At 36.0% G+C, this 25,112-nt stretch overlaps 1 protein-coding gene across 3 annotated transcripts in view; it reads right to left on the bottom strand.

The window, feature by feature from the left end:
- ANKRD28 (ankyrin repeat domain 28) overlaps nucleotides 1-25,112 on the bottom strand; it is a 140,908-nt gene that overhangs the window by 9,026 nt on the left and 106,770 nt on the right. For all 3 annotated transcript variants that reach the window (XM_080386444.1, XM_080386443.1, XM_080386445.1), the window contains exons 9-26: nucleotides 20,850-20,928; nucleotides 20,292-20,406; nucleotides 19,757-19,839; nucleotides 17,264-17,327; nucleotides 15,883-15,951; nucleotides 14,222-14,362; nucleotides 9,937-10,048; nucleotides 9,263-9,289; nucleotides 8,253-8,327; nucleotides 6,755-6,956; nucleotides 5,233-5,320; nucleotides 4,655-4,772; nucleotides 3,827-4,046; nucleotides 2,338-2,425; nucleotides 2,158-2,241; nucleotides 1,516-1,661; nucleotides 1,261-1,343; nucleotides 1,036-1,118 (exon numbers count right to left, since the gene is read on the bottom strand). In XM_080386444.1, the coding sequence (XP_080242570.1) occupies nucleotides 1,036-1,118; nucleotides 1,261-1,343; nucleotides 1,516-1,661; nucleotides 2,158-2,241; nucleotides 2,338-2,425; nucleotides 3,827-4,046; nucleotides 4,655-4,772; nucleotides 5,233-5,320; nucleotides 6,755-6,956; nucleotides 8,253-8,327; nucleotides 9,263-9,289; nucleotides 9,937-10,048; nucleotides 14,222-14,362; nucleotides 15,883-15,951; nucleotides 17,264-17,327; nucleotides 19,757-19,839; nucleotides 20,292-20,406; nucleotides 20,850-20,928 (1,877 nt within the window). The remainder of the gene's footprint in view (nucleotides 1-1,035; nucleotides 1,119-1,260; nucleotides 1,344-1,515; nucleotides 1,662-2,157; nucleotides 2,242-2,337; nucleotides 2,426-3,826; nucleotides 4,047-4,654; nucleotides 4,773-5,232; nucleotides 5,321-6,754; nucleotides 6,957-8,252; nucleotides 8,328-9,262; nucleotides 9,290-9,936; nucleotides 10,049-14,221; nucleotides 14,363-15,882; nucleotides 15,952-17,263; nucleotides 17,328-19,756; nucleotides 19,840-20,291; nucleotides 20,407-20,849; nucleotides 20,929-25,112) is intronic.

Genomic DNA, 25,112 nt, shown 5'->3' with positions numbered 1-25,112 from the left:
ACTTTCCCACTTCTGTTCCCATCTCGGTTTTGCTTCTCCTTCTCTTAAGACATCCCTGCTTCAAGGCAGAAATGAGGCAATCAGTCCCTTTCCTGCTTTCTGGTTATTTCCTGCTGCCTGAGGTGCACCACGGTGAGCAAGAGCAGGGGAAGAAGTCTTACTTCTTCCCTAACTCCTTAGTTACTTCTTCCCTAACTCCTTAGTTACTTCTTCCCTAACTCCTTACTTCTATGCTAACTCCTTAGTGCAAGCAGATCCCCGGGCATAGTTGGAAGAACTGTAGGAGTTTGAACAGGACAGATTCCGAAAGGGATGTAAGGTCAAACAGCGAGTTGCTTACAAGTTCCAGTGTTATTTTTCTAAATGGTCTGTGATAGCGTTATTAAAGCGGTCTAACAACACATGGACATAACTACGCCACGTATCAGGTGCCAAATATTGCCCATAACACAAATACATTCTTTAAAAGGAAAAAAAATGCAGAAGACTAATTTTAAAAGCCCATCCTGATATATATTCCCTAGTATGACATACCACTTAAATTTCTAAGTTTTCCTTATGATCGGGCTAACAAAATAAGCTTAATTCTACTTGAGAGAAGATCTTCAGGAAGCATTCAGAATACCGTACTCTCCATGATATTTTATAGAAAATACTCTTTCATCCTAGTAGGAATAGGTGTCTTTTGCTAGCAGAAAGCATGCTGAAGAATAAAAGCATACTTCAGCTAGGCTTTTTCTTTTTTTTTGTTTGTTTTGGGGTTTTTTGTTTGCTTGTTTGGTTGGTTCTGTTTGGTTTTAGCTTTTCAAAGCTAAGATACTGTAAGATTTATTTATCATCCCTTTCACCCAGCTAAAACTAGAACTTTAAGTATGAGCTAAACACTTTTTCACTTCAAGTCAGTTCAGCTCTTGGTACGTATTAAGCAAATAAAATTCAATCAATTTGGGAAAAAATTCTGTAAAATACTCCTCTTTATGAGTAAGATACACACCAAAAACTCATCTGTAAAACACACTCACTGCCGATACGTACGTTTGCAAGGCTGCATTGGTGGCATTGATGAGGTTTCTATCCGTAATCTTCTCCAGTATTAACAAGGCACTAGTTTCATGACCCTTAATACAGAACAAACATCTGTCATATAAAAAATATTCTTCAAAAATTGCTTTGAATGCCTTTTCGAAGTCACAAGTTAATATCTGCAAACAGTGCTTGATAACGCAAAGCTCAGCGCTGTCAGTCAGACTACGCACGCACCTTGCTGCAAGCCAAATGGAGTGCTGTGTTCTTAGAACTGTCTTGCAAAGTCAGATCAGCCTTAGCACTGCTAACCAGCACCTCTGGGGAAATAAAGATTTGTATTAATTAAAAGCATCTTAATGGCTTACATTTGCACAGAGTGAAAACAGAATTCGGACAAAATATACCCACAAGAACATTAACTATAAGGCAACTTCACCCACAGTAAGACTGACAAAGCCAAGAGCAGAAGTATATAAACTTTCTCTTTACCAACTGTATTCGTCTGTCCATTTTCTGCAGCCATCATTAAAGGTGTTTTCCCAGAAGAATCCACAGCGTTTACTTGAGCATTGTGACTGAGCAGAAGCTGTAGACACTCGACGTGATCTGTAAAAGCTGCTGCATGAAGAGGAGTTCTACAACAGATCAAAAGACAATATGGCCATGGTCACCTGTGCTTTCTGCACGGGGCATCCTGACTGTGATCCTGCAGATGCAAAGGACTGGGCGATCCCTCCCACTGATCCTTTGAAATTAGTATTGCTGGAGTTGTGACTGCTGCCTTTAGAAAGTCACCTTCAAGTTTGAAATAATTCCCTCTACGTAGTTTATTATAATTTGATTCAGAAAAAATAAAATACGCATAAAGTGCTACCCACAAAGTGATACAATTTAAAACATGCTCCAACTTGCCTATGTAATAAAAATCCAATTCAAGTTTATTAAATCAGAACAGGATTTTTAAAAATCTAGATTTTATTTCTAGCACAGAATAAAAATCTTCAGAAAATAAAAAGAGGGGAAGAGGGAATTAACGTAAGCAGCATATACAAAAAACCCAAACAATCACAGAATTTAGCAGAGTCACTTTTACATTACAGATGTTTTTCCACTGTGCATTTACACTCTTACCTTCCTTTTGAATCTGTTGAATTTACAATACCAGCACCTAGTGTATCAATTAACATTTCTGCAGCACCTTCATTGTCATTTATCCTACAATGAATTAAACAGGCTGTTATTTACAGAATGATAAATCTTTTGTTAAATACAGCAGTGAAATCTATGAAGAATAATTTTGCACTTCCTTACACAGCACAATGCAATGGACTGAAAGAATTTCCTTCCATTTTCTGGAAAACTTCCTGTTCCAGGAGGAGCTCTACACAACTGTCATGACCTAAAGCAAATATAAGAATTAGGTATTAATGAAAAAAAAAAGGAAAGAAAGAAAAGAAAAGGTCTATTTATGGATTACAACCAAAAATACATATCTAAATTAGATTAAGTGATATTTTATTTGAAAGTTTCAAAGACACACTGGTTGTATTTGACAGGGCTACATTTAGGGACTAGGACGTTTTTAGAATCCTGAAAACCAAACTATCATTTAACACTGTAAACTCTGTGAAATTTAGAAGGGATCTCATGCTGTCTGAAGAACATCCAGAGCGCTTAATTTAGTTCTTTCCACCCCCACATTTCAAACTCTTCTGTACATTCACCACTTAGTCTACATGAAAATGTCTCCACCATTTGAGGGTTATTTTTGTTCCACTGCCTTGGTAAACCCGAAGAAAACCCAAGTCAACAGTCATAACAAAAGCTTAAAAAGAACATGGTCAACCTATCATACTATTATTTTCAAAATTCTATAGCCTACTGCCGTACAGGTAGCTAACAATTGTAACTCTTTGATCTTTGATGCATATATGCAGAGAACCTTAGCTCAACACTCACTGATGTCTGAAGATCTGTATTTTCACAAGTGCTTTCGAATTTTCATTCTACAGATCAAGCATATTTCAATTTTGTTTTATTCAGACACTGTGGTCACTCTGAACATGGACCAAGCTGCAAGTTTAATTTTATGGATGTGATAGAAATGTTATTCTAGTTCGAATTATCAGTGTATTACCCAGTTGCTCCAGCTGTGAAGACAGTCTAGTTATTTTTCACTTAAAATAGATCAGTAAAATGAAGCTCTAAACCCTTACTTCTTGACCTTTCTCTATCATGTGACTCAGAGGTGAAATAAATGAGAATCTCCACTATGCTGGAGATGAACACATAGAAGAAAACCTTTAGCAAAGGAAACAAATGAATTTCCTACCTTTTAAGTCCTCCCTCACCCCCAAAACCAAGAAAAGTATTAGTGAAGAAAAAAATTACGACTGAATCACTTGTATATACTTTAGCTTCTTATGCCTATCAAGGTTGATTTGAGTCAAGTTTAAAAAAAGATTTAATCTGAAACCATTCCTTACAAGACTCCCTGTGAAGGTTATTTTTGGGGGATGTGTGGCGCACTTCTATTCACAGGTACTATGCAGAATTTCTTAAAAGACCCCTTGAGGCACAAAACTAAAGAGGGCAGTTTATAACAAAAATGTAATACAAACACCTCATACTATGCATTCGCTGTTAAAGCACTCCCCCTCAAGATACCATGTCCGTCATATTGTCACAGTGACTAAGACGAACTGAAAGAGGACAGACTTTGTTGCTTTTATAAATAGTAAAACTTTCTCAGTATCAACAAATACATTTAGACCTGTATTTCAATTTTAACGTATTTTACCATTATAGCAGGCCCAATGCAGTGATGTATAGCCGTGATTGTCTGCTATTGCAGGTACTGCATCCACAGACGTAGCTGACTGCAGGAGAGCTCCAAGAACACCTATATGTCCACATGCAGCTGACAAGTGTATAGGGGTTCGTCCCCTACAGTCTCGTAATAAGGACTTAGCACCATGTTGAAGCAATGCTTCCACACATTCCTCATGCCCCGTGACTGCCTGTGAGACAAGAAATAGCGAGTTTGCAAATATTCATGTATATAAGCCAAGGTGTATAACTAAAGCAAGCAAACCTCAGGCAATTTCTTACATTTTTAAATAATATCAATATAAGGACAGTTATTATTTTTATTCCTGAAAACATTCGTTCTGTTGGAAAAATAGCAGTGTACTATAGTATCAATGACAGAATTTCTTGGAATAACACTGAATGAACTGCTGATCTCTAGGGCTCTTTCAATTGCCTCATCTGGCAGAAACTATAAAAAAAAAAAAAAAAAAAAAAAAAAAGAAATTTGGCATACAGCATGCATCACAGTCTTCTTCCTCCCGTTAACACTACCCTGACCCATAACAAAAAACAGTACTCTGAGACCTCTCCAGTCAACACGGCAAAATTAAAAGACTCCAGAAGTCTAAAAAAACATTCTGAGGATACACAGCTAACAGGCAAAAGCTAGCCTTTTGGAAGCAACTAAAAAGACAATTCACAGCTAAGAATGGCATGATGAGAATAACAAGAAATTCATTAACACTACCTAGCAAGTCTGTATTTGAAATTAGTACGCATAAAACTGGAAGGGACAGAAAAAAGAATATTCTCTTACCCCTCTATGCAATGCTGTCCTTCCCCACTTATCTTTGGCATCTACATTTGCTCCTTTGTTAAGGAGTGAATAAACGCAGTCAGTGTGCCCATTGAGAACTGACAACATCAGAGGAGTCCTGAGCAAAGAGTGAAATAAAGCGTAATCTACATGGAAATTTAACAGACTAGATCCAGCTGAAATACAGCTAACTACCCTTCTGGTGAACGCTGTTAACATTCACATCATCAATGATCATCTCTAGCATTACCTTCACTCTGAGAATACCACTCATACTTGCTTTTTAGAGTCAAGAAAATACATTAATATCCCTTAATTCAGAAGTCCTGATTAAGTTATTAGTATCCATTTTTTTCAGCATCTGGGCAATAAGACACATTTTACTTTCAATTGAAAAAAAAGAACATTTTTCACTGCCATTATGTTTATTGCAAAATACACAGATGCACTTGTCCTAGTTCAAATATCATCTCCCTTCAAATTCGTAAATTAAAAATCACTAGTGTACAATATTTAGGTTTTCCTTTAATAAAATACAATAACTTGTGAAGAACAGAATATGTATCATTTGAACTCACTGTCCATTTCCGTCTTGAATGTCCACTGCGTTCTGTGGTTCTGCATTTCCTATCAACAGCCGCAAACATTCTGAATGACCATTTGTAGCTGTAAAACATCATAAAAATACAACCAGTTTTACATCAGTTGCCTTTGAGTATACAGCTCAAACATACTGGTAACGGGCTCAGACTAGAAGGCTGTTAGCTTGAGAACCCACTGTACAACTTCACCGTTGTTATAACTTAAATTAAAGCAAAAAGTATAAGCACTAGAAATTATTTCAGAAATCAGGCATTCTCAACTGTATAGTTTTAAAAGTAATTGATTCCAACTGTCAGTTGCCAACAGCTATTTGGTTTTTGTATATAAATGAGGTGTACACATTAACCATAATTTAAATATATGTTTCTACAACATCCACAAGAAGAAATAATTAAATACAGTAATTATCATAACTTTTGCTTGTTTTAAGGCACAGGTAAACACATACCTAGCTAATCATACACAGATGTTGTAGCAAGCGTAGCATGTGTAAAGCTATGAAATAATAACTGAAATCATACTTAGAAAGAGGGGAAGGAAATACAATGCATAAAAGTAATTAACCAAGCAGTTAAAAAAAGGGAAAAATAAAAGCAACAAAAAATTGAGAAATCACATTTAAATGCAACCCATGAAAGATAAATGATCGCTCGTTGGAGAAGAAATTATTTCTGACACACAGCTGCAATATTCAGTCCACATAAGAACAGTGACAATTCATGCTTCTTTAACTGGCAGAAATGCTAACAAGTTCGGAGAAACTAAATCAAATATAACAATACAGCTTGTGCTCATGGACAACAAATTAAATGGCTAGAATGACAATATTTTGTCCCTAATGCTCTTTCTACTGCAACATTTCTAGAGTACCGTAACTATAAATGTCAATTTAAGTAAGTCTATTTTCAAAGAGGAAGAAATGAGAATATAGGATGAATGCTAGACTTTGCAAAAAGTAGGTTTATAGAATTTTTCTAGGAAATGCAGTGAGAAAATATTGCAAAGGATTGCTGTTATTTCCAAAACACTCAGGAGTCATTTAAATCCTTGGAAAAACCCCAATGTATAGTTTTCATGTCTCTTCTCAAACTCACAAAATTCTCCAAGACTCCAGTCATTTTTGGAAGTATTTTACAAAGCTGCCAAGACATGCAATACAATTCATGTGTCTAAATTTGGGCCTACAGTTTGGGTTGCACGAAAGACGAGGAGAGAAACAGGAACATGTCACTGACGTCTGCCAGCACAGCCAGCCTAGCTAGCTGAACGGGCAAGGACAGGGCACTCCTCCAGAGCCTCGAGCTGAAATGATTTATTGGGTTAATCCTGGTTTCTGTCCGCAACTGCTTTGTTACAGCTTTCTCAGCAGAGCTTATACCTTGAAAGCTGTCTATTCCTAAACATCATTTCTTAGAGCATTAATGATACGAGACTTCTAAACACGAAGATGAGCCACTTCGAAAGCCAGAATTTTAGAGGTTAGTGGTTAGCACACACCTGCAGCATGTATAGGGGTCCTCTTTACAACATAATCTTTCACCAAGATTGATGCTCCCTGATTAATAAGCACATCTACACATTCCACGTGACCCTTAAAGGCAGCCAGATCCAACGGTGTCCTTCCATTATTATTCCTCACATCAAGGTCCAGCAGTGACTGTACCAGCACTTCCAGAGCTTGATGGTGGCCATGATAAGCCTACAAGAATAAGAAAATTCTTCAGTTTTCCCACCCTTCACATTTTTCCTTTCCTTACCAACACTATGTAAATGAAACTGTGAAGATGGTATTTTTGTTTTAACCTGTGGAAGAGCTACTGATGCAGCAGGTTACAATAGTTACAACTAATTAAAAAAACATACAAAATTGCAGCAATGTTAGTGGCTTTTTTTTTTTTTTATCCTTTCGGTCAGCAACTGAAACTACTTTCAGAAAATGATGTCTCTAAGTTGTATAACTACCAGTATTTTGAATATTGCATGTTTCACTGCTTTATGTTATAGTTAAATTACCATCAGATTATTTCAAGTGAGGAACACATGCAAACTTGACTAATCCCTCTTAGTTTTTTAAAATAAGAATATTTTAAGAAGAAAAAGCCAATAAAATTAACACAGTAAAAATAACACAGTACAAATAGCTACAGTTAACATAACTGGTAAAACAGAAGTGACTTAGGGGATGAAACAGTTAAGAGATCAGAATGGATATACCAAGGTAAAAAAATAGCAGAGAGAATACTTTGTAAATATGTGTCAAGACAAAGTGTCAAAGTTAATAATGAAAATAAACACCTACAACTATGGCTTTATAATTTCCATAATAGATATATACTCTTGGATACATAACCTCTGCCCACAGACAAAACTAATTTCCAGGAACAGTCTAACTGCTTTCATTTACCAGCATTAACGGTTACTTTTTACTTTGACCATACACACACACATACACACAAACACAAACACTCTGCATGAGACTTAGGCTATTTCCAAAAAGTACAGTGTGGTTTTCCAGTTGCTCAAAGTCCAGTGAAAAGATGAAAGCTACGTATTTTGCTGGTTACTCTGTATTTTGGGTATATTTGTACAGGCAGTTTCATCGTGTCCTCTCTTGCATTACTCTTTGTGCAAATCTCTCTTAAAGTTGTAAGGACAAACATTTCTCATGCTAAACAATGAGGAGGGTAAAACAACGCTGATGACAAAAAAAAAAATGTAATCGTTACTTATCGAACAAGTCTTCTATAAGTTTTATTAGTATAAATTACAACATAAATCTTAATTGTAAGATTCCAAATGAAAGCTGTTCCATGAAGCAAGTTAGAAGTGAAATGCAAAAATCACCCTATATAGCTTTTCCAGGAATATTAGTACATATTTTTGTGCTTCATTTACCATTATTGACCTATTTTAAAAAAATCCAGAATGAATAAACCTACGTCAACAACTGTTTGCTGTTAGATGAGCTGTCATCACTAACAAATGAAATACTTACAGCTAAATGCAGCGGACTTATAGGTGCTCTGTTGTCTGAATCATTCAGCATGTCAGTACCTGATGTTTCCATCAGCTTAACAGAGAGAAAATCAGAGTGAGTGCCAAACCCTCTCACCTTTAAAAACATTCAGCAATAATTGCTACAGTATCCAGTATACATGGACTGAAAAATAAAAGGAAGAAAAATAGGAAGAATAATGTAGGATTACAGTTTCCTTAGGAACTCTAGATCTCCTTCAACCTTTTATAAAGAGTCTGAATTGCAGTGACTGCAACCCCTCCCCCAATTTCATCTCCCAAGCACAGTTAACTTTGCATAGGAATGCAATAATTAAATCAGAAACTAATCTAAAATTATTATTTTTCCTGAAGCAGCCATATGAAATAATATAGCTGAAATGCAGACAAAGGGAAGACAAGGACGGATGAGAACAGCTGTAGTAGCAGGAAAAAAACCCAAAAAACAACCCCAAACAAGTAAGCATTTAGATAGGTGAAAAGTCAGCAAGAAAAGCAGTATGAAAAGCCAGAAAGGAATATCGATTCTCAGAACAAAAAAACCCCCACACTTCCCAAAAAGAAGAAATGGACTTAAAAAGACACAGGCGTTACAAAATAAGATTAAAATATCTGTGTATATACATTTCCATTTGTTACTTTCAGATGTGTTTTGAAGTTTTAATTCTGGGTCTTTTTCAAGACCATATTTAATTTAGTAAACTAGTTGAATTAAAACACTGAAAGTGTTTGAAGAATACCAAATACATTCAGATCACTAAGTTTTCATTATTGCACTTTTATAACATTGTCAGACAAATGTTTTTTTAATTTTTTTTCTATTGTAAAATTCTGAATTGCAATGAAATCTAAATTGTAACTGAAATCAAGTAATACATCTATGCACTGAAGAAATAGTTGAAAAAGTCTAAAAATAAGCAGTATTTCTAAATTTACATGTTCTCTTTTGCTGCACAGTAGTACTTTAACAGTGAGAAATAATACACTTACAACATCTAGAGGTGTTTCACTTGCAATCTGCAATTAAAAATATTCAGAATTCATGTTTTAATACATTTGAATAGAAAAGTATAATTTGTGTAAAAATATTAACTTGTATAACACAGAGAAGATAAAATTAGCATATCAAATAACATACACATTTTTGCAAAGGGATTAATAGAAAACTTCCTGAGACTTTATTATCCGATATACTATTATGAGGCCATTAGTTACTGTAAGTACGTGAACTATTTAAAAAGGCACCCTTACTTTGCAGGTTATCAGTACACTTTAATTTGCTCCTTCAGATGACATTTGTGAAATTGCTCAACACTTGTCAGCGGGATAACCTGTAGTTCCTTTATTTCAGCCATCAGGAAAAAGTTTAGCAGTGTATTCTAAATTAAGGAAAAAAAATCCCCAAAACTAATACCCCACATCCTCAACCAGTTCTCTCTTCATCGCAGAATGTATTATCTTTTTAAGCCAGTATCTAGCACCTTAGCTCCTCACCTTGCCCTGTTTGAAGAGTATTAAGTGCTTAAGTATTTATCCTCAAAGGGACTGAAAAACACTACTGACATATTTTACAGATGAAGAACCAAGGTGGAGGAATCCCTTGGCCTCTGCATCACACTCTAAGAGCAGCTGTTACACCTTTCATCTATGATACGTTTTCTTACCAATTCAAGGCATAAGCGATGACCATAAGCAGCTGAATAATGAACTGCATTGTATCCTTGTTTGTCTCGGATCCCCGGGTTGGCATCATTCCTTAGCAAGTATTCCAGGCACCTATTTAAATTGACACATGCAACCATATATCTAAATACGGAATTGCAACTTTATGCTAAGCGATAAATTGCTCCAATTCAACTGGAAAATAGGATACGGCACACGGGAACACTGATTTAACATACAATATTGGCTAGGAGTACAGAACACCTAACTCATTACACCAAGCGTTAAGGTCAATCACAAAGCTTTCAAAATTTGCAAGAATCCTTTTTCTGCAGACATCCTGCATCCTCTGAATTACCTGACTTGGTTAATACTAGTATTTCCTGGCCATTCTCCTCCCAGCTAGTACAACTGCAGCTGCCTTTGTTAATATGACTCATTACTGGTTTTGTGTCTTTTCATGTATCAGCGCATTCTTTCGTATTTGATATGGAAGGAAGGGAACCAATAGCTGAGTTTTTCATGATACGTATCCAGAGTCACACACACACTTCTACCAGACACCCATTTATTGATTTATTATATAGCAGACACACTCAGCTGTTGGGATACTTTTATCCTACAATTCCTTACTTCCACTACACAAAGTTTAAGACAGCACAAGATCAGCATAGTTTCAACCACAGACACTCAGCAGGGAAGATGAAAAACAGGTTATGAAAGTCAGCTCCTTCTCTCTGTTTTTCTCTTTTTAAGAGACTCCATGCATGCATACTAAACGATTCCAACCAATAAGCCAACTTACTCATAATTATATGTTGTCTATCCTAACATTTTGCAAAGTCACTGTCATGACCTTGAACTTGGTGTTTTTCTGAAGTGTACAGAATCCCTTCTTCCTGGGATTATGAAATGTTTCTCCTTTATCATTTAAATAAAACGCATGTGAAGCTACAAAATAGATTATCTTGTCAAATCCAGCTTGGCACCTTTCTTCCTTAGCACAGATTATCTAAAGGTCTCACAGATTACCGTTATCGGTAGTGACAAACAAGCCAGTTGGTTACACTGACAATATAAAGGTTTTAGCTCTCATTTATCTCATGGAAAATTGTTTGCTGGAAAGTTTCAGGAAATTTCAACATTCGTACTTCTACGATATGGCTATGCTGTGATGTCAGGTGAAAAATTTGCAGTAGGACATGGCAGGTTTAGATTTGAGAGGAACGAATCCTAAAATGACCTCTGATCAATGCCGTTAAGAGTAGAAACTTTATCATTCAAAACTCTGGGGAACATTCAAACCTTGGAGAAATACAGGGAGAAATCCTACAAAAGCAGCCATCTCCTAAGGGAAGACAGCATGACCCTGCAACATCAGAAGTCTTTGTAAGTTCTTTCAAGGAAGGGCCTGGAGACAGCAGATGGAACAGTGCAAATTCATCATCTGAAGCAGATCCAGTACCAGCTGCGATGAAATGGAAACACATTTCAATGTAAGACAGCTGTTCTGGGTCAAGGGTCCAATAACCCCATGTGCAACAACAGCAATTCACTGAAGTGAAGACCTGACATTTGCTTTTCCAGACAAAGGTTGAAAGTAACAAACAAGATGAGTGAAGATGAAAGGGGGAAAAAGCTGCAGGAAAAACTACAAACTAAGAAGCGCCTATATATAAAGTACTGTCTCATTACAAAGTTGAGAACAGCAGGAGCGATACCAATGTGCATTCTCATTTCATCATTTCGTGCCCACCATAAAGGAGAAAAGAACTTAGGCAGGTCGTGAAAAAGGTAAAAACTCTCCAGTCTTGAAGAATAACGTAAGTAACACAGGATGTAAATAACGTTACAACATCTTCAATGTACCTAATAAAAAGCTACCTGTAATGCATATGTTCGTTTTTAACCAAATAATTCGGGTTTTATTTGCCCCGTAAACAAATGCCTGGATTTCATGAATGGCAGCTGTGCTTGCATGTTCTTATTTGAATTGAAATGGGATAAGGTTTCCAAGAAGCCAAAGCCCACTGAGTGAGGATTACTGTCCCTACATTTTATTTGTCCAATTGTCTAACTTTGTCAATTTTAATCAACGACTTTGTCTTAACATTCCTGGCTCATTAATAAATGTCAAACATCACTGGCCTTGGCTATCTAAACTTACGTACTTCATATATTTGTGTGCCCATAAAAACCACAACACGCTAAATACCCTGCTGGAAGTAAAGTCTACTAAAAATCCTTGAGTACCCATTCCTTCCAATGCAAAACAGATTATTATTTTTGCCGTTTCTTCTTACCCACGAAAAAGATTTGCATCTTTTACATAATTAACTGACCTCAACAGGCCTCTTTAAAAGGAGATTAATCAAACTTCCTGAAAGCCCAGGTAACTTAAGTTTTGTCCCCATTTATTTTACTGTCTATTAAATAGTTCTAACATAGAAAAAGTGTGGGGTTTTTCTCCCCTAAGATGCTGCTTAGTTTATATCTCATTCTGCTATCACTGCTCTCTCTAGTCTTGTCAAAACGAGGCTTACTGGTGTTTGTTCCAGATTAGAAGCATTTGTTACATATACAAAAGAAATACTTCATACAGGAAGAAGCTGGAAAATAATTTACAGCAAAAGTGTCCTTGTCTCTAAAATCTGTCTTTAAAGATGTCTGAACAAAGACTATACAAATCCACATAAATATCTTTGGAATTTCTATATAGATAATTTCCTGACTTCCCCACCCCCCCAGCCCCAGGCTTTATATTCCAACTCAGTAATCATTTTTAGCTTCGTTCCTATTTTGAATATGAGCTGAGCAGTACTGGTTTTTCCAGCTGTTACTAATTATCTTGCTGCATCAATATAAAAAGCTTCTTCTCAGGCCATTCAGCTTTGTAGCCTGTCTTCCAGAGAGCCAACTGTTAATCAGAAGGGCAATATCTTCTGTGGGTTCCAGAGACGATTCTTTGAGTTACCTCCCAAAGCTCTGCAGTATTGCCATCATCATTCTTGCTCATGCCTTTTGTAAGGCAGATGGCAAAACGATGTCATCTGAAGAACCATTATAGTTTGGAGGTTTTCAGAGCAACTGTGAAGCTAAATTTAATCCTAGCTCAACTTGTAGGAAGGCAATTAAAGTAAAATTATCTCAGCAAGAGCCAGCAGGAATTGAAAGTATATCTAAAAAGCAGCAATTTCATTTTGAAGTTTGGCTTTACATAAAAAAAGGCATGTGCTTTAAATATTAGTTAAATGGCCACGAAAGTATTCTTTATTTATCCTTTAAAACCCACCCTGTGAGTTACATGCCACCTTGTTCCTATTGCTACCTCACGTTTTAAAAGGTGCTGTATTAAAACAAGATGACACAGCGCTTGGCAGCACTTTTGCAGTGAAGGTGCCACTGCGCGCACTTGAGATGCTACGCTGCGCACCAGCTTGTTTTGACCGCTGTATGTGAGCGTGTGCACATGCAAGCGGCGTTCTTCTCAAGTTTCCTCAACACATACGATGTCTGGAGCTGAAGTAACCTCATCAATTTTGTGCTATCTGTATAAGCTTTGCATATAAAGCATTGAAGTCATTAGTAACCATGTTAATTATAACCATTACTTACAAAATACATACATGCAAGAGACGTTTGTGGATTTATGAAAGTTTCTGGATGCATTTAATGCATGCAAGTGTAACCTCACAAAAATCAACACTAACAAGAGCTGGAGTTGTAATGCCACACATTAATAGTTTAATCAAACATGAAATAGATAAAGCATCTCATACTGAAATGCTGAGTTAACTGCTATCCTGATGCAGGCCTATGGTAACTCAGAGTTTAGTTTTACAGCGTACTTCTGACTAACTGCATAGATTTTTGGGCAACATCAAGAACCTTACATAAAACACACCATCATCATCATCATATTTCCATTTTAAAGCCAAATGACCTCACTGCTCGCAACTGTCATCATAACCCCCACAAATGGTATTTACTCAACCACTGCACAGCAGGTAGGTATGAAAACTCTGTTCCTAATGAATTCCTGAATTAGGACATCTGCATTATAGGACATAACTAAAAACTTATGATACATGTTACTATTGTTCATTTTTCTCAGAAATACTGGTGACATAAAATATTTTATATACAATGGATAATCCACTGTGAAGTTTAATCTTTAAGCATCAATATCAAAAATGCATTTGTCGAATCTGAAGGCAGAACATACACAAAATTCACAGCTCAAATGTCTCTAAGGAGCAAGTCTTTAGCACAAAGCATGCCACTTACTTTCCATCTGTGTCTGATGCAGCTGCATAGTGCAGAGGTGTACAACCCCTCTCATCAAGGTCATTCACACTAGCTCCAGATCCCACAAGGGCAAACAGGCACTGATAATTACAATTGGCAGCAGCATAATGGAGTGGAGTTCTTTAGTACACATTTAAATAAAAAGTACAATGGTAAATAACAGCAGAATAATATTAGAGACAGATAAAGCAAAATAAAATGAAACTTAAATCCTTACATTTGTAACTAGTATTTGTAGTGTGTCATTACTATCTTAAAAATGGGGCTATTTAATAATACAGAACAGTATCTACTTGTCAGCTAAAATATGCACAAACTTTGTATTAAGGGAAGCTTTGTATCAACTGTCTTGTACAGACATTTAGAGGAAAATCAAGTTTACACTAGAAATTTTATTTTTATTTAAGTAATTTAAGCCACATGGAATAAAAATGGAGAAATTCAAGGACTGCATAGCAAGGTAAAAATAAAATACAACTGTTAACAAGTACATATTTTCGACAAGCAGATCAGAATTTTGTCTGAGAGGGAAGCATTATTTATTTTAAACTATACTAACATAGCAGAGATCTTGTTAAAGAAAACTTTTAAATATACAGCTTGTCTTCTTATAACAAAACCATGACATATTAATATAATGATGTATAATCTCAGAGGAAACTCATTCCAACTTCAAATATGTAAATAATTCTCTAGATCCACCAGTTTGGATAATATTTCAAAACCACCAAGATGACTCAGAATTCCATTTTCTATTTTTAGAAGAGATTATTACTATAAATATCTCAATTTTGAGGAGACAGTCAGACAACTTTAAGTGTCCTACCTCTTTCCCTCTTCCCTAAAATTACTTTTTCCCATTGCTCTCCAATTTTAACTGTTTTAATCTTTCCCCTCTTCTGAAATAATTGCTCTCTGTAACATGCATGTAAACCAAAACCCAAACCAAACCCACAAAAAACCCCCACAACTTTCAATGACAAAAGTTGTGAAATCGTTGTTCCTTTCTCGGTAAAGAACAGAAGTAGAGTTAAAGCAAAATACAACTTTGGATCCGTAACATTATCCTCAAGCCCTACTCCTGCCATTCACATCCTGGAAAATCATATTATCCATGATATGATGTGAGATTTTACACAAGTACTGATCATGCCATCTAAACTTAAATAATCCTAAAAAGAGAAATGAATGTCATTCCAGAAGTGTTCGGAACCAGAGCATGAACAAGGAAACAAAAAAGGATAGATATAATAAAAAGATTTTTTAATTAAAAAAAGCTTAGAAATAGCACAGATTTCTAGGTTTGACTAATGCATTATTTGGAAAATACCACTAATGTCCTTGGATAAGAGCAATTTAAACTCATTAGATCCGTGTTATAAACAATAAGGTTCAGAAAAAGTACAGTTGAATATGGAACTCAGTCTTTAAAAACAAGACTAAACATCTACTTAACACAACACAATAAACAAAATATGTTTGTAACTTTTGATAACATATGCTGAAGCACAGTTTATGAGAGACACTGTATCTTAAAAAACATTTACACTGGAACACAACACAGACTAGCACACTGCAACATGCTACTTCTGTAATGCTTTTACCAGCCCTTTACAATATACAAATCTAGAATGTCTTACCTCCCAAATCTGTCCTTTTTGTTGAAGTCTGCACCAGTATTTAGCAGGAGGTTTAGGCACTCCAAATTCCTATTAAATTAATGCAATATTACTTATGATTGCAAATTTTATTTCCTTCATACTGGCCTCTGCAAATATCAGAACTGCTACATGTATACATCTCATGTTATTTTTAATGGAACTGAACTATCGTATGAAGAATTTGATAAATATATTTTGGTATGTAAAATAGATTTCATAATTGCAGAACCGAATCAGGAAAGAATATCAATTATTTCAAGTCCATATATAGAAATTTTATTGATATCAAACTGCATGCACAAAGCACATAAACATTAATCTAATTCAACAGAAATTTCAATTCTTAAAGAAACACCTGCATGTCACATGCTTTTTTGCTACCAGGATTCCAGCACAGAGGCAAGTTTTCACTGTATATATTGTAAGGCCAAACATAAGTTGCAACATATATATTTTACTTTTTCATGTAATTTGTTTTCAATACAATATGATCATCATAACAGATGTACAATAGTGATTATTGTTTAAACACTACCTTAGTAACTTTCCTGAACTGGAGATGAATGAGGGAATGTGTCACAAATTATGTGTTTTTATATGAAAAGATAGCATTTTAACCTTAATCATTTGCGACAAGGATGTATCTATCAAGTATCTTTTGACTTACAATGATTACTTAACAGTATTAATTAAACAACATTGAAACAGAAAAATGAAAATATTGATATCATGGAGTTCTTGTGTCCCACAAAGTGTATCATGAAATTTATTACCCAATTCTTCCAGGCAATTTTGAGTAGCTGCTATAGAAAACCTACAATACAATAACAATAATCAATATGGATCACAACTCAAGTGATGAGCAAGTAGTTCTGACTACTTCATCCACCTAAACTCTGGAATTTAATTATGGCTTTTAATTTAGTTAGACTGGGCTTTTGTTTATGGATGTGGTAAAAACGTATTTCCCAAAGTTGCTGTTCTCCACCTCATGTCCTACAGTGATGTTAGCTGGGCATGCCATATTTGACTGATGTAAATTCTAAAAATTATATCATCATCCATGGGAATCTAAAGTAAAATTCAGTTCATCCCCAAGCACAAACCTAAGATAAGGCTGATGATACTTGGACACTGTACTCCAATAATTACTTGAGCTGAATATTTGCTTTATTTTTATTGTTGGCAGATAGAATCCATCTCAAAATTATTTTCATGTTTACATACATTCCAAGGGGAAAATGAAGGAAAAGCACAGAGAGGAAATAATTAAAAGAAAAACCCAACAAAACAAAACAGGAATGATCAGCGATTGAAAAAAGAACACTAAATATGAAAGCATGAATGCTTTTTTACATACCCTCCAGCTGCAGCTGCATGAAGACAAGTCCTGCCAAAGTCATCTGGTGTGTCAATGTCAAAACCTACAAATCGAGCAGTTTGTAAAACCGTTATATAACACCACCTTTCACAAAACTGCTCACATCTACTCTTAAAAGAAATGCTTGCTAAACAAATTTAAAAGCGATTTGCAAAAAAGCACTTAAGTACGGAAAATTTACTTCACTTGAAACACACCCTTGCCATTCACAGTATTTTTGAACAGTTACTGAAAGGGATAAGGTAGAAGACAATTAGCTGCACTGAGGCAAGAGGCTATATTCTTTCTTGTCCTGTTTACCTGCTATTATTTCTGTGTAATTTAGCATTGCATATAAAATATATGAAGGCAATAGGAAAATTAAGAATACGCTAGAATTTATCAGTGTTTTTTTAAATAAATATTTTTTTCACTGTTTTTTTAAATAAAGGGGCGACTGTCTACTAAATTCAGGAGCTACTTAAATTTCATCCTTGAGTTTAGCTCTTTAGTCCCTGAGAAAGCAAAGAACTCTGTTAAGCTGGGGTGAAGGCTGTAAATAGCAATTAGCAATTACTCACAGAAGAGCCCTTTAGAGAATGTTGTAAATTTCTCTTATCAAAATGTGTGAACTATGGAACTTCAAATTTGAGACCACAAAGTTTAACTGTGCAATTCCATAGGTAACCATATCTTTTGACATGAAGATTACTATTTAAATCATGTTTCAAAGCTACACTTTTGCTTTGAGAAAACAACTATATTCTCCTAAAAGTCTTGCTCTCGTGTAACAAAACTTACTCATTAAATCTCCAGTTTTGGTACTTTTGCCTGGGAATGCAAATTTTTTTTTTTCCTTTTTAAGAATTATTCAACAACGATAAATAGTGAACAACACAGGATGTGTTATTTAAGAGTACTACTATTCAAGACAGTTCTCCTACTCCTTATGCCCCAAAATAGAGGTTTTGTATATATATACCACTACAGCCTCCTCCCATTTCTATAGGCAGTGCTACACAGCAAACAATTTAAGATAATTTACCAATCTAATTTGAAAGTAGTCTTTGATGACTTTCCACATCCCCAGGTTGCTCGTCTAACACCACTAACAACTTAAATGTCTTTCAATCCTGGGACAAGGCAGACTGATGTGGGTTTGTTTGGTTTTTTTTTTTCTTTTAAGGTCTGCACATGAATATTAACAAATTTTAAAATCAGATATTCTTAATTTACATAAATGAGACTTCCTCATAAAAGCAAAAGGGTACATAGTCTGCAGATACCGATCCCCACACCAAGAGCATGTTCTAAAATAAGCTGGTAGCAGTATCTGGTCTTTCCAGTCTGAAGGCTGAACATACTCTTCAAGTCCTTCCTTATCTGCTCCAGGCTAGATTTACATTCACGTTTGCTCAACTCATGTGAAAGTCACAGAAACCACTTGCAGGTCTTCTGCAGGGATTCCTTTGCCACACTGAATCTCCAGAAAGGGTACAGGCAGCACAGCACCATGTGCAGAAAGGAGAAAGAGCCAAAGTAGTCCTCATTTTGAACATACACAATAGAAATATAGTCAACTACAGGACAGTTCTTTTCTGAAGCAAATCCTTGCAAGCTTGTCCATGACAGGACAGTGAAATAAAAAGCCTTACCAGTGGTAGTTCTAGTTAATACTCCTTTAGTTCTTCTCCCAGGCTTCCCTAACAGACAATATAAAGCTGGGGAAGCAACTTCTTCCTCTTCCTCAACCCTCTGCCCCCGCCCGCCCCTTTTCTTTATTTAAAAAAGATGAAATGCCTTCAGATTAATGTAGGACCATTTAGTTTGTTATTCTTATTCTGTTCCTTTCCTGAAGCTTCCACAATTCTTCACACCAATCTACTTTTTGAGAACTGCAGTGGTTCAAAGAGCTCAGAATTCACACCAGATGAAAATGGACAACAAGGAAGTAATAACCTTAAAACTTGCCACAACTTCAGGGAGGAATCAAACAGTGAAAGCCAAGTACAGTTCCGGCTGCTTTTAATTAACAATAAACCACAAATGCTACAGTTTATTAATGCAGCAGTCCACAGAGTCTTCAGAGCTATTACGTGCCCACTACAGAAGTAGAATAGAATGATTAAGGTAAAGACATCATGGAAAGGAAATGGAGGATGCTCCATGAAGTCATTTTAGAGAACATTAGTCTTTCTCCTTGAAGTTGCATTATTGTCTGAACCACTCATCCCACCTCTATGGCCAACTTAAAATGCACAAACACAGCATTAGAGAGTTACAGATGCATTATTTCAAGTTGCATGAATTTTTTTTTTTTGGGGGGGGAGGAATTACTTACAGTTTGCATTCATTTTAACAAGCACTGGCCCAAGGCTACTAGTAAACTATAAATATTTTTATGTATTACTAAATTAAGACTTAATGAAAAGCTACCCTCTGGAATAAAAGACAAAGTACAAAGCAGCTATACAATTTTTAGACATACCCTACCTGATGAGAGGAGCTTTCTGCAGCAGTCTGAAAATCCACTTAATGCTGCCAAATGGAGAGGAAACATCCCATGTATACCCCGCCTAAGACACACCATAATCAGGTATCACAGTTTCATTACAATTAAAATAAAACAAACATGACTGTGTGCCAAAGTGCACGTGCATGGTGGGTTCAGCAAACCACCTAATTAGAATACTGAGCCTTAGGAAAACTTCACGCATTAAACACTTTCTTACAAGCTAGCAGGATGCATTAAGTCAGTTATTTTTTTATATACTAATAAATATAATTTATTATTATATATCTATAATTCCAGAGCTTTTACTAGAAATACATTTGAGGAATATCTACTTCTGTTTTTGTACAAATTGCGACGTACTGAGTAGCTACTTAGAAGTACAGGATAACACACAAAGTATTTCCTATTTCAAGTGGAAGACAACATTAAGAAAAAATCATACTACTCTTGTTAATCTAATAAATGTATTTCTAAATTCTCTCAGCGTGCATTCGTATCAGTAAAACCACCTACTTCGCAGTGTCAGCACCACTCGTAATCAGAGTGTTGATTAATAGCTCATGGCCATATCTAGCTGCTATGTGCAAAGGAGTATTTCCATTCTTATCTTCACAGTCTATTTCAGCTCCTACAACAAAAAGCAATTACTAAGTAAGAATATACGTAGGCACACAGATACTTTCGTTAGAAAAACAGCACTGATGATAATCTAAGCAACATTAATAACTGTCCATTGATGACTGCTTGGATTTAAAATCTATACAGCTTTCAGTGGTATTTGGTATTAATGACAAGCAAAATAGGGAGCAGCATTTGATTACGTAACCACATGAGACAAACTTTCTGCAGCCTGGGTTACGGAAGAGAAATTAATATATTTTCCTGCATCCTGAAAAATAAACGGTTCAATGTAACTTATCAAACTTCATAAGCAGATATGCCAGACTCCACCATTAACTGAACTACTACTGGATACGAAAAAAATTCAGTACTTTATTATCAATACAAGAGGAGGAAAATACTCATAATACTGGAAAGCTGATGACACAACTACTCCCTCCCCCTTTTTACCATTTTGAATGATGGTTTGGGATCTTGAAAATCTACCATGGATCGCTGTCATGTGCAAAGGTGTTTTCCCATCTTTACTCTGGAAAAGAAAAAAGTCCCCCCAGTGTTTACTTATGGCCAGTAATAGTAACCCACCAGAACTAACAACAACAAAAAAAGAAAAAAGAACATCCTTTCACTTTCTTGTCTTCCCTCTACTCCCTCCTTTAAATTGTTTCTATGCACTTCTGCAAGACGGATGCTGGCAGTGACAAGTCAGCATGACATGGCAAGCTTTTCAAAAGAGCTGCTCTTAATCACTCCTCTAGCTGCGAGTGACAACTCAGTGATGCCCACTCAGTTACGCCTTTAGGATAATCACTCCGAAGAGGATGATTACGGCACACAGCTTCAGCAACAAGCCTATGTCCAACTCTTCCCCCCACCCAAGCCTAAACCAAACCCATGTTTCTTTAAATTAAGTTTGTTTTTTGAAAGAAAATACCAGTATTTACTACAGAAGTTTACACATTATATTAGAAGACAACATATGAAAAACCTCATGTGTTTCATGAAGTTTCTGCAAAGTGATATTTATAAGCAATTTATCATAAACCACAAGTAATCCTAGGCTAGAACTATTCAACCACAATTGGTACTATAACACATGTATCAAATGTGCACTTAGTCATTCACCCAGTAAAGATGTCCTTCAAGTAGGCCAACAGTAACGCATAAGGGAGCTTCAATTTTTAGCAGCACAATTTCAGTGCACTTACAAACCCATTATCTTCTGCTAGCGCTACTTCAGGATGATTCCCCGCCCCCCACCCCGTACTTTATTGTAGGTAACGGGAAAGCTTTACTGCAGAAAAGAAGTTCCTACAAATGCAGACAAAAATTTGCAAATATCACACGCAGAGAAAATAAAAGTAGTCTTGGATGCACATGCATACCACATCTTTGAATTTTAAACATTGGCTTTGAAGAGTATGAAATGTTCACAAAATACAAAGTTAAAGACAAAGGTGGTAGGAGGAACGTAAGATATGAACATATGTATTAAAACATGAACTGCTGTCATGTGCCAAAGTGTCTTCCCATCTTTACTCTTCCTTTGGAACCAAATGCCAAAGCTTTTATGGATGTGTTACTCAAAGTCTGCTGGAGACCCTTTGAGACAGAGTTGGATGTGGAATTTTCAATCGTGTCACTGTACAGAGCAGCATATGCCACCTACAACAATGCAATTACGGGAAACATTGACTTCTCAGACCTAGATTGAAAGAAATAAAACACTATAATGACAGCCAAGTTATCTCCAGATGTTTCAGCTAGGAGATTTCTTTTATCGTAAATAATCCAAAAGACACATCCACATATCTATAGCAGACACAAAGAAACACAGAAAACAGGGTTGAAAGCCACTTGAGGATTGGACAATCGATTTAACCTCTGTCATAGGAGGCCTAAAGGAAAGGTCAAATAATCACACTATAAGTAATGACTTCCCCAAGCAATCTCTATGCTCTGATTTTCTTACAAATAGAATTTTCTTCTAACGTCTACCTTTCATCTTTCTCCTCGCTGTTTAGTTCTGCTCACTTTATCCAACCGTTCATATTCTCTGTGTCCAATGTTTTTCCTCCTTTAAAACAATTGTTACACATCTGGTGTTTCTTTCCCTCACTTTTCTCCCCCTTTAAGCTGAAGAATCAATTAATTTAAAGAAAAACTATCATATAAAATAGGCTTAGTTGGAGTGAGTGACCAAAAGCTGCTTTGCTATCTAACGTTCTAAACTTTAAAAGAGGAAACTTTGAAAAAGTAAGGAAATAATGAAGTAACAGATAGAATAATTTTAAGGGCTCAGATAAAGCAGCCTGCAGTCTCACTGGCTCAGATACGCTATACCTGTATCTCAAAGGAAGGCTAACTAAGAGTAAGAAGATGGAGCAGAAAAAGTAGATCTTAGTCTCACTGAGGACATTAATAAAAGTACCTTACAAGGGAATAACTTAATGTGACAGCATTAGAAACTAAGAAGCGTGTTGGTCAAGTGAGAATGCTCAACTAGATGACTCAAGTGAGATCTTGCAAAAAGGACAGCAAATAAGCTACAAAGTAATTTTTCAGTCGTAAATGAAAACCCAGAGTACAATCAATAACAGATTTTTAGATTTACTTTGCTCAAAACCGCACTTAATGTAGATTTCTAAGACAATGGGTTTGATTATCCACAGTGCCTCTCTCCAGTCTAACAGTCTCAGGTTTCTTTGCAACCCAGGAATAACATAACATGCAATTGTCTATCAACATATAAACACAGAACAGGTATAAAATTAAATGAAGGGGATAATTTCTGTGTTGAAGCTAACTGCTAGATATAGGATTGCATTCAGAATTCCCTTCTTAGACACTGTCAACTAGGAAAGGATATAAAGAAGCAGAACCAGCAGCCAAAGAGTTCTGTAAGCAATGAAACAGTAAGGCTCTATTTATTGAACAAAGTACTGTTTCCAGAGACACCAGAGGCTGGACTGCATAAGTAAGCAGGCAGCTTCAAAACTTTTCCTTCTATTTTTTTTTTATGCCTTTAAGATCTTCTATCTAAATATTTAAGTTAACTACGGCTGTCAGATTTTAAAAGACCAGATCGGATCAGAGCACATGATGGAATAGCTATGGACTACTGACAGCTTTTGTTGTCTTCATTGAAACTCAATTTGAAGTGTGGTAATAGGCAAGAAACTACCCAAATCTCCTCTATCACTAGAGAAAATATATCCACAAATTCTTAAGATCATCTGAAATTTGTTAAGAACAGTAATTCCTATTAGACAGAATTAACACACAGCGCAAGGTGTTCTATCAAGTGATACTTAGATATTAACTGTTCTAAGACTACTGAGCTTTACTGAGGGTCAGGGGAAATATCACGTCACAGCATTCTTCCAAGTGAAACCTCTCCCTTGCAACGACTCCTATGCTCTAGTATCACCAATGGAAGTGAAATACTTTTTCTACTTAGGTCACTAAATTCTCAAGCAGCAAAGGGGGCCCATAAAACAATTAATACTATCCATTACGTACTCATTTCAACATGCTTTTCCATGCATGGAAATCCTGAATCGTGAGGAGAGAGTGCTGCAGTACGTAGCGATACTTAACAGGATTCACTGTTCTGCAGTACTATGGGGACAATAACAAGGCTACAAAAACAATTATGAAATTATTTTTCCGCTGCCTACAGAGGTGATAAAAAGCCTAACATATCTCTACTGCTCCATTATGTTCTGCTACATATTTTCCCTTCTTGAGATGAGGCAGCACCCACAGATGTGCACAAGCACTTACCCTCCACCTGCCATCAAAAATAAGGATGTCTCCCTTTTGCTGTCCCCACTAGGTCAGCCACAGCAGAAAACACTCTAAAGCACTGTCTAGTCTGCACCACCCACAACCACTCTGTTACCTCTAACAACACAGAAACAGCTGCACATGGGAGGGGACTATTAAATCAGATTACACAAGCAATACAATTATGAGGAAAAATAAACATATAATAATTGTAAGAACTACCCTGAACTTCAGCCTCAATGCTTGGAAACTGGCCTGGAACAGGCTTTGTTTCAATAAATAATAAGAACACTCTAAAAGCAACTCATTTGAACTCTACAAATTATTCTTAACTACACAACATACTCTCAGTTTCCCTTTGCTACTTTTTTAGGGATTGTTCTTCTGATTAAATCCAAGATTTATCCTTATAAATCTTTCCAGGGAAGCAGAAGTTGACTTGGAAACAATTTTCTTTTGCTTCAGTTCTTGCACTTTTTAACAGTGCAAGTGGTACGTTTTCACGTACGAGAGCAAGGCTGTTCACACCTTCAGGTGCAAATTCACAGGCCAAATTCAGTCTTGCTGGTATAAATCCACAGAAATGTTATTAACAGAATTATAGTGGAGACACATGTTGGTACAGAAACGGGATAAATGCTGTTTTCAAGCTGTAATTGCTTAAAATCCCTACACAATCCTACTTGCTTAATTTTGCACTTAATGGTTTGGATAGTGAATGAACACATTTTAATTACAGCCAACCTATAGCTAAAGCTACTAACCCTTTCCAATGTAAAGACATCTTTTTCTGAAGCAGGCTAACTTCAGTAGTCAAATCTTACTAAGCTCTCAGACTTCAGCTGACATTCTCAGCTCTTTGATATGCTTCAGGCTTCATTTCCCAGCCCCATCATTATCATGTTTCAGAAAAAATGATTCTGT

The sequence above is a fragment of the Falco punctatus genome (genome assembly GCF_963210335.1).
Source record: "Falco punctatus genome assembly, chromosome: 4".
In the NCBI taxonomy this organism is placed as follows: Eukaryota; Metazoa; Chordata; class Aves; order Falconiformes; family Falconidae; genus Falco; species Falco punctatus.
The sequence above is the reverse complement of the archived record's forward strand: the minus strand, read 5'-3'. Positions and strand labels throughout refer to the sequence as shown.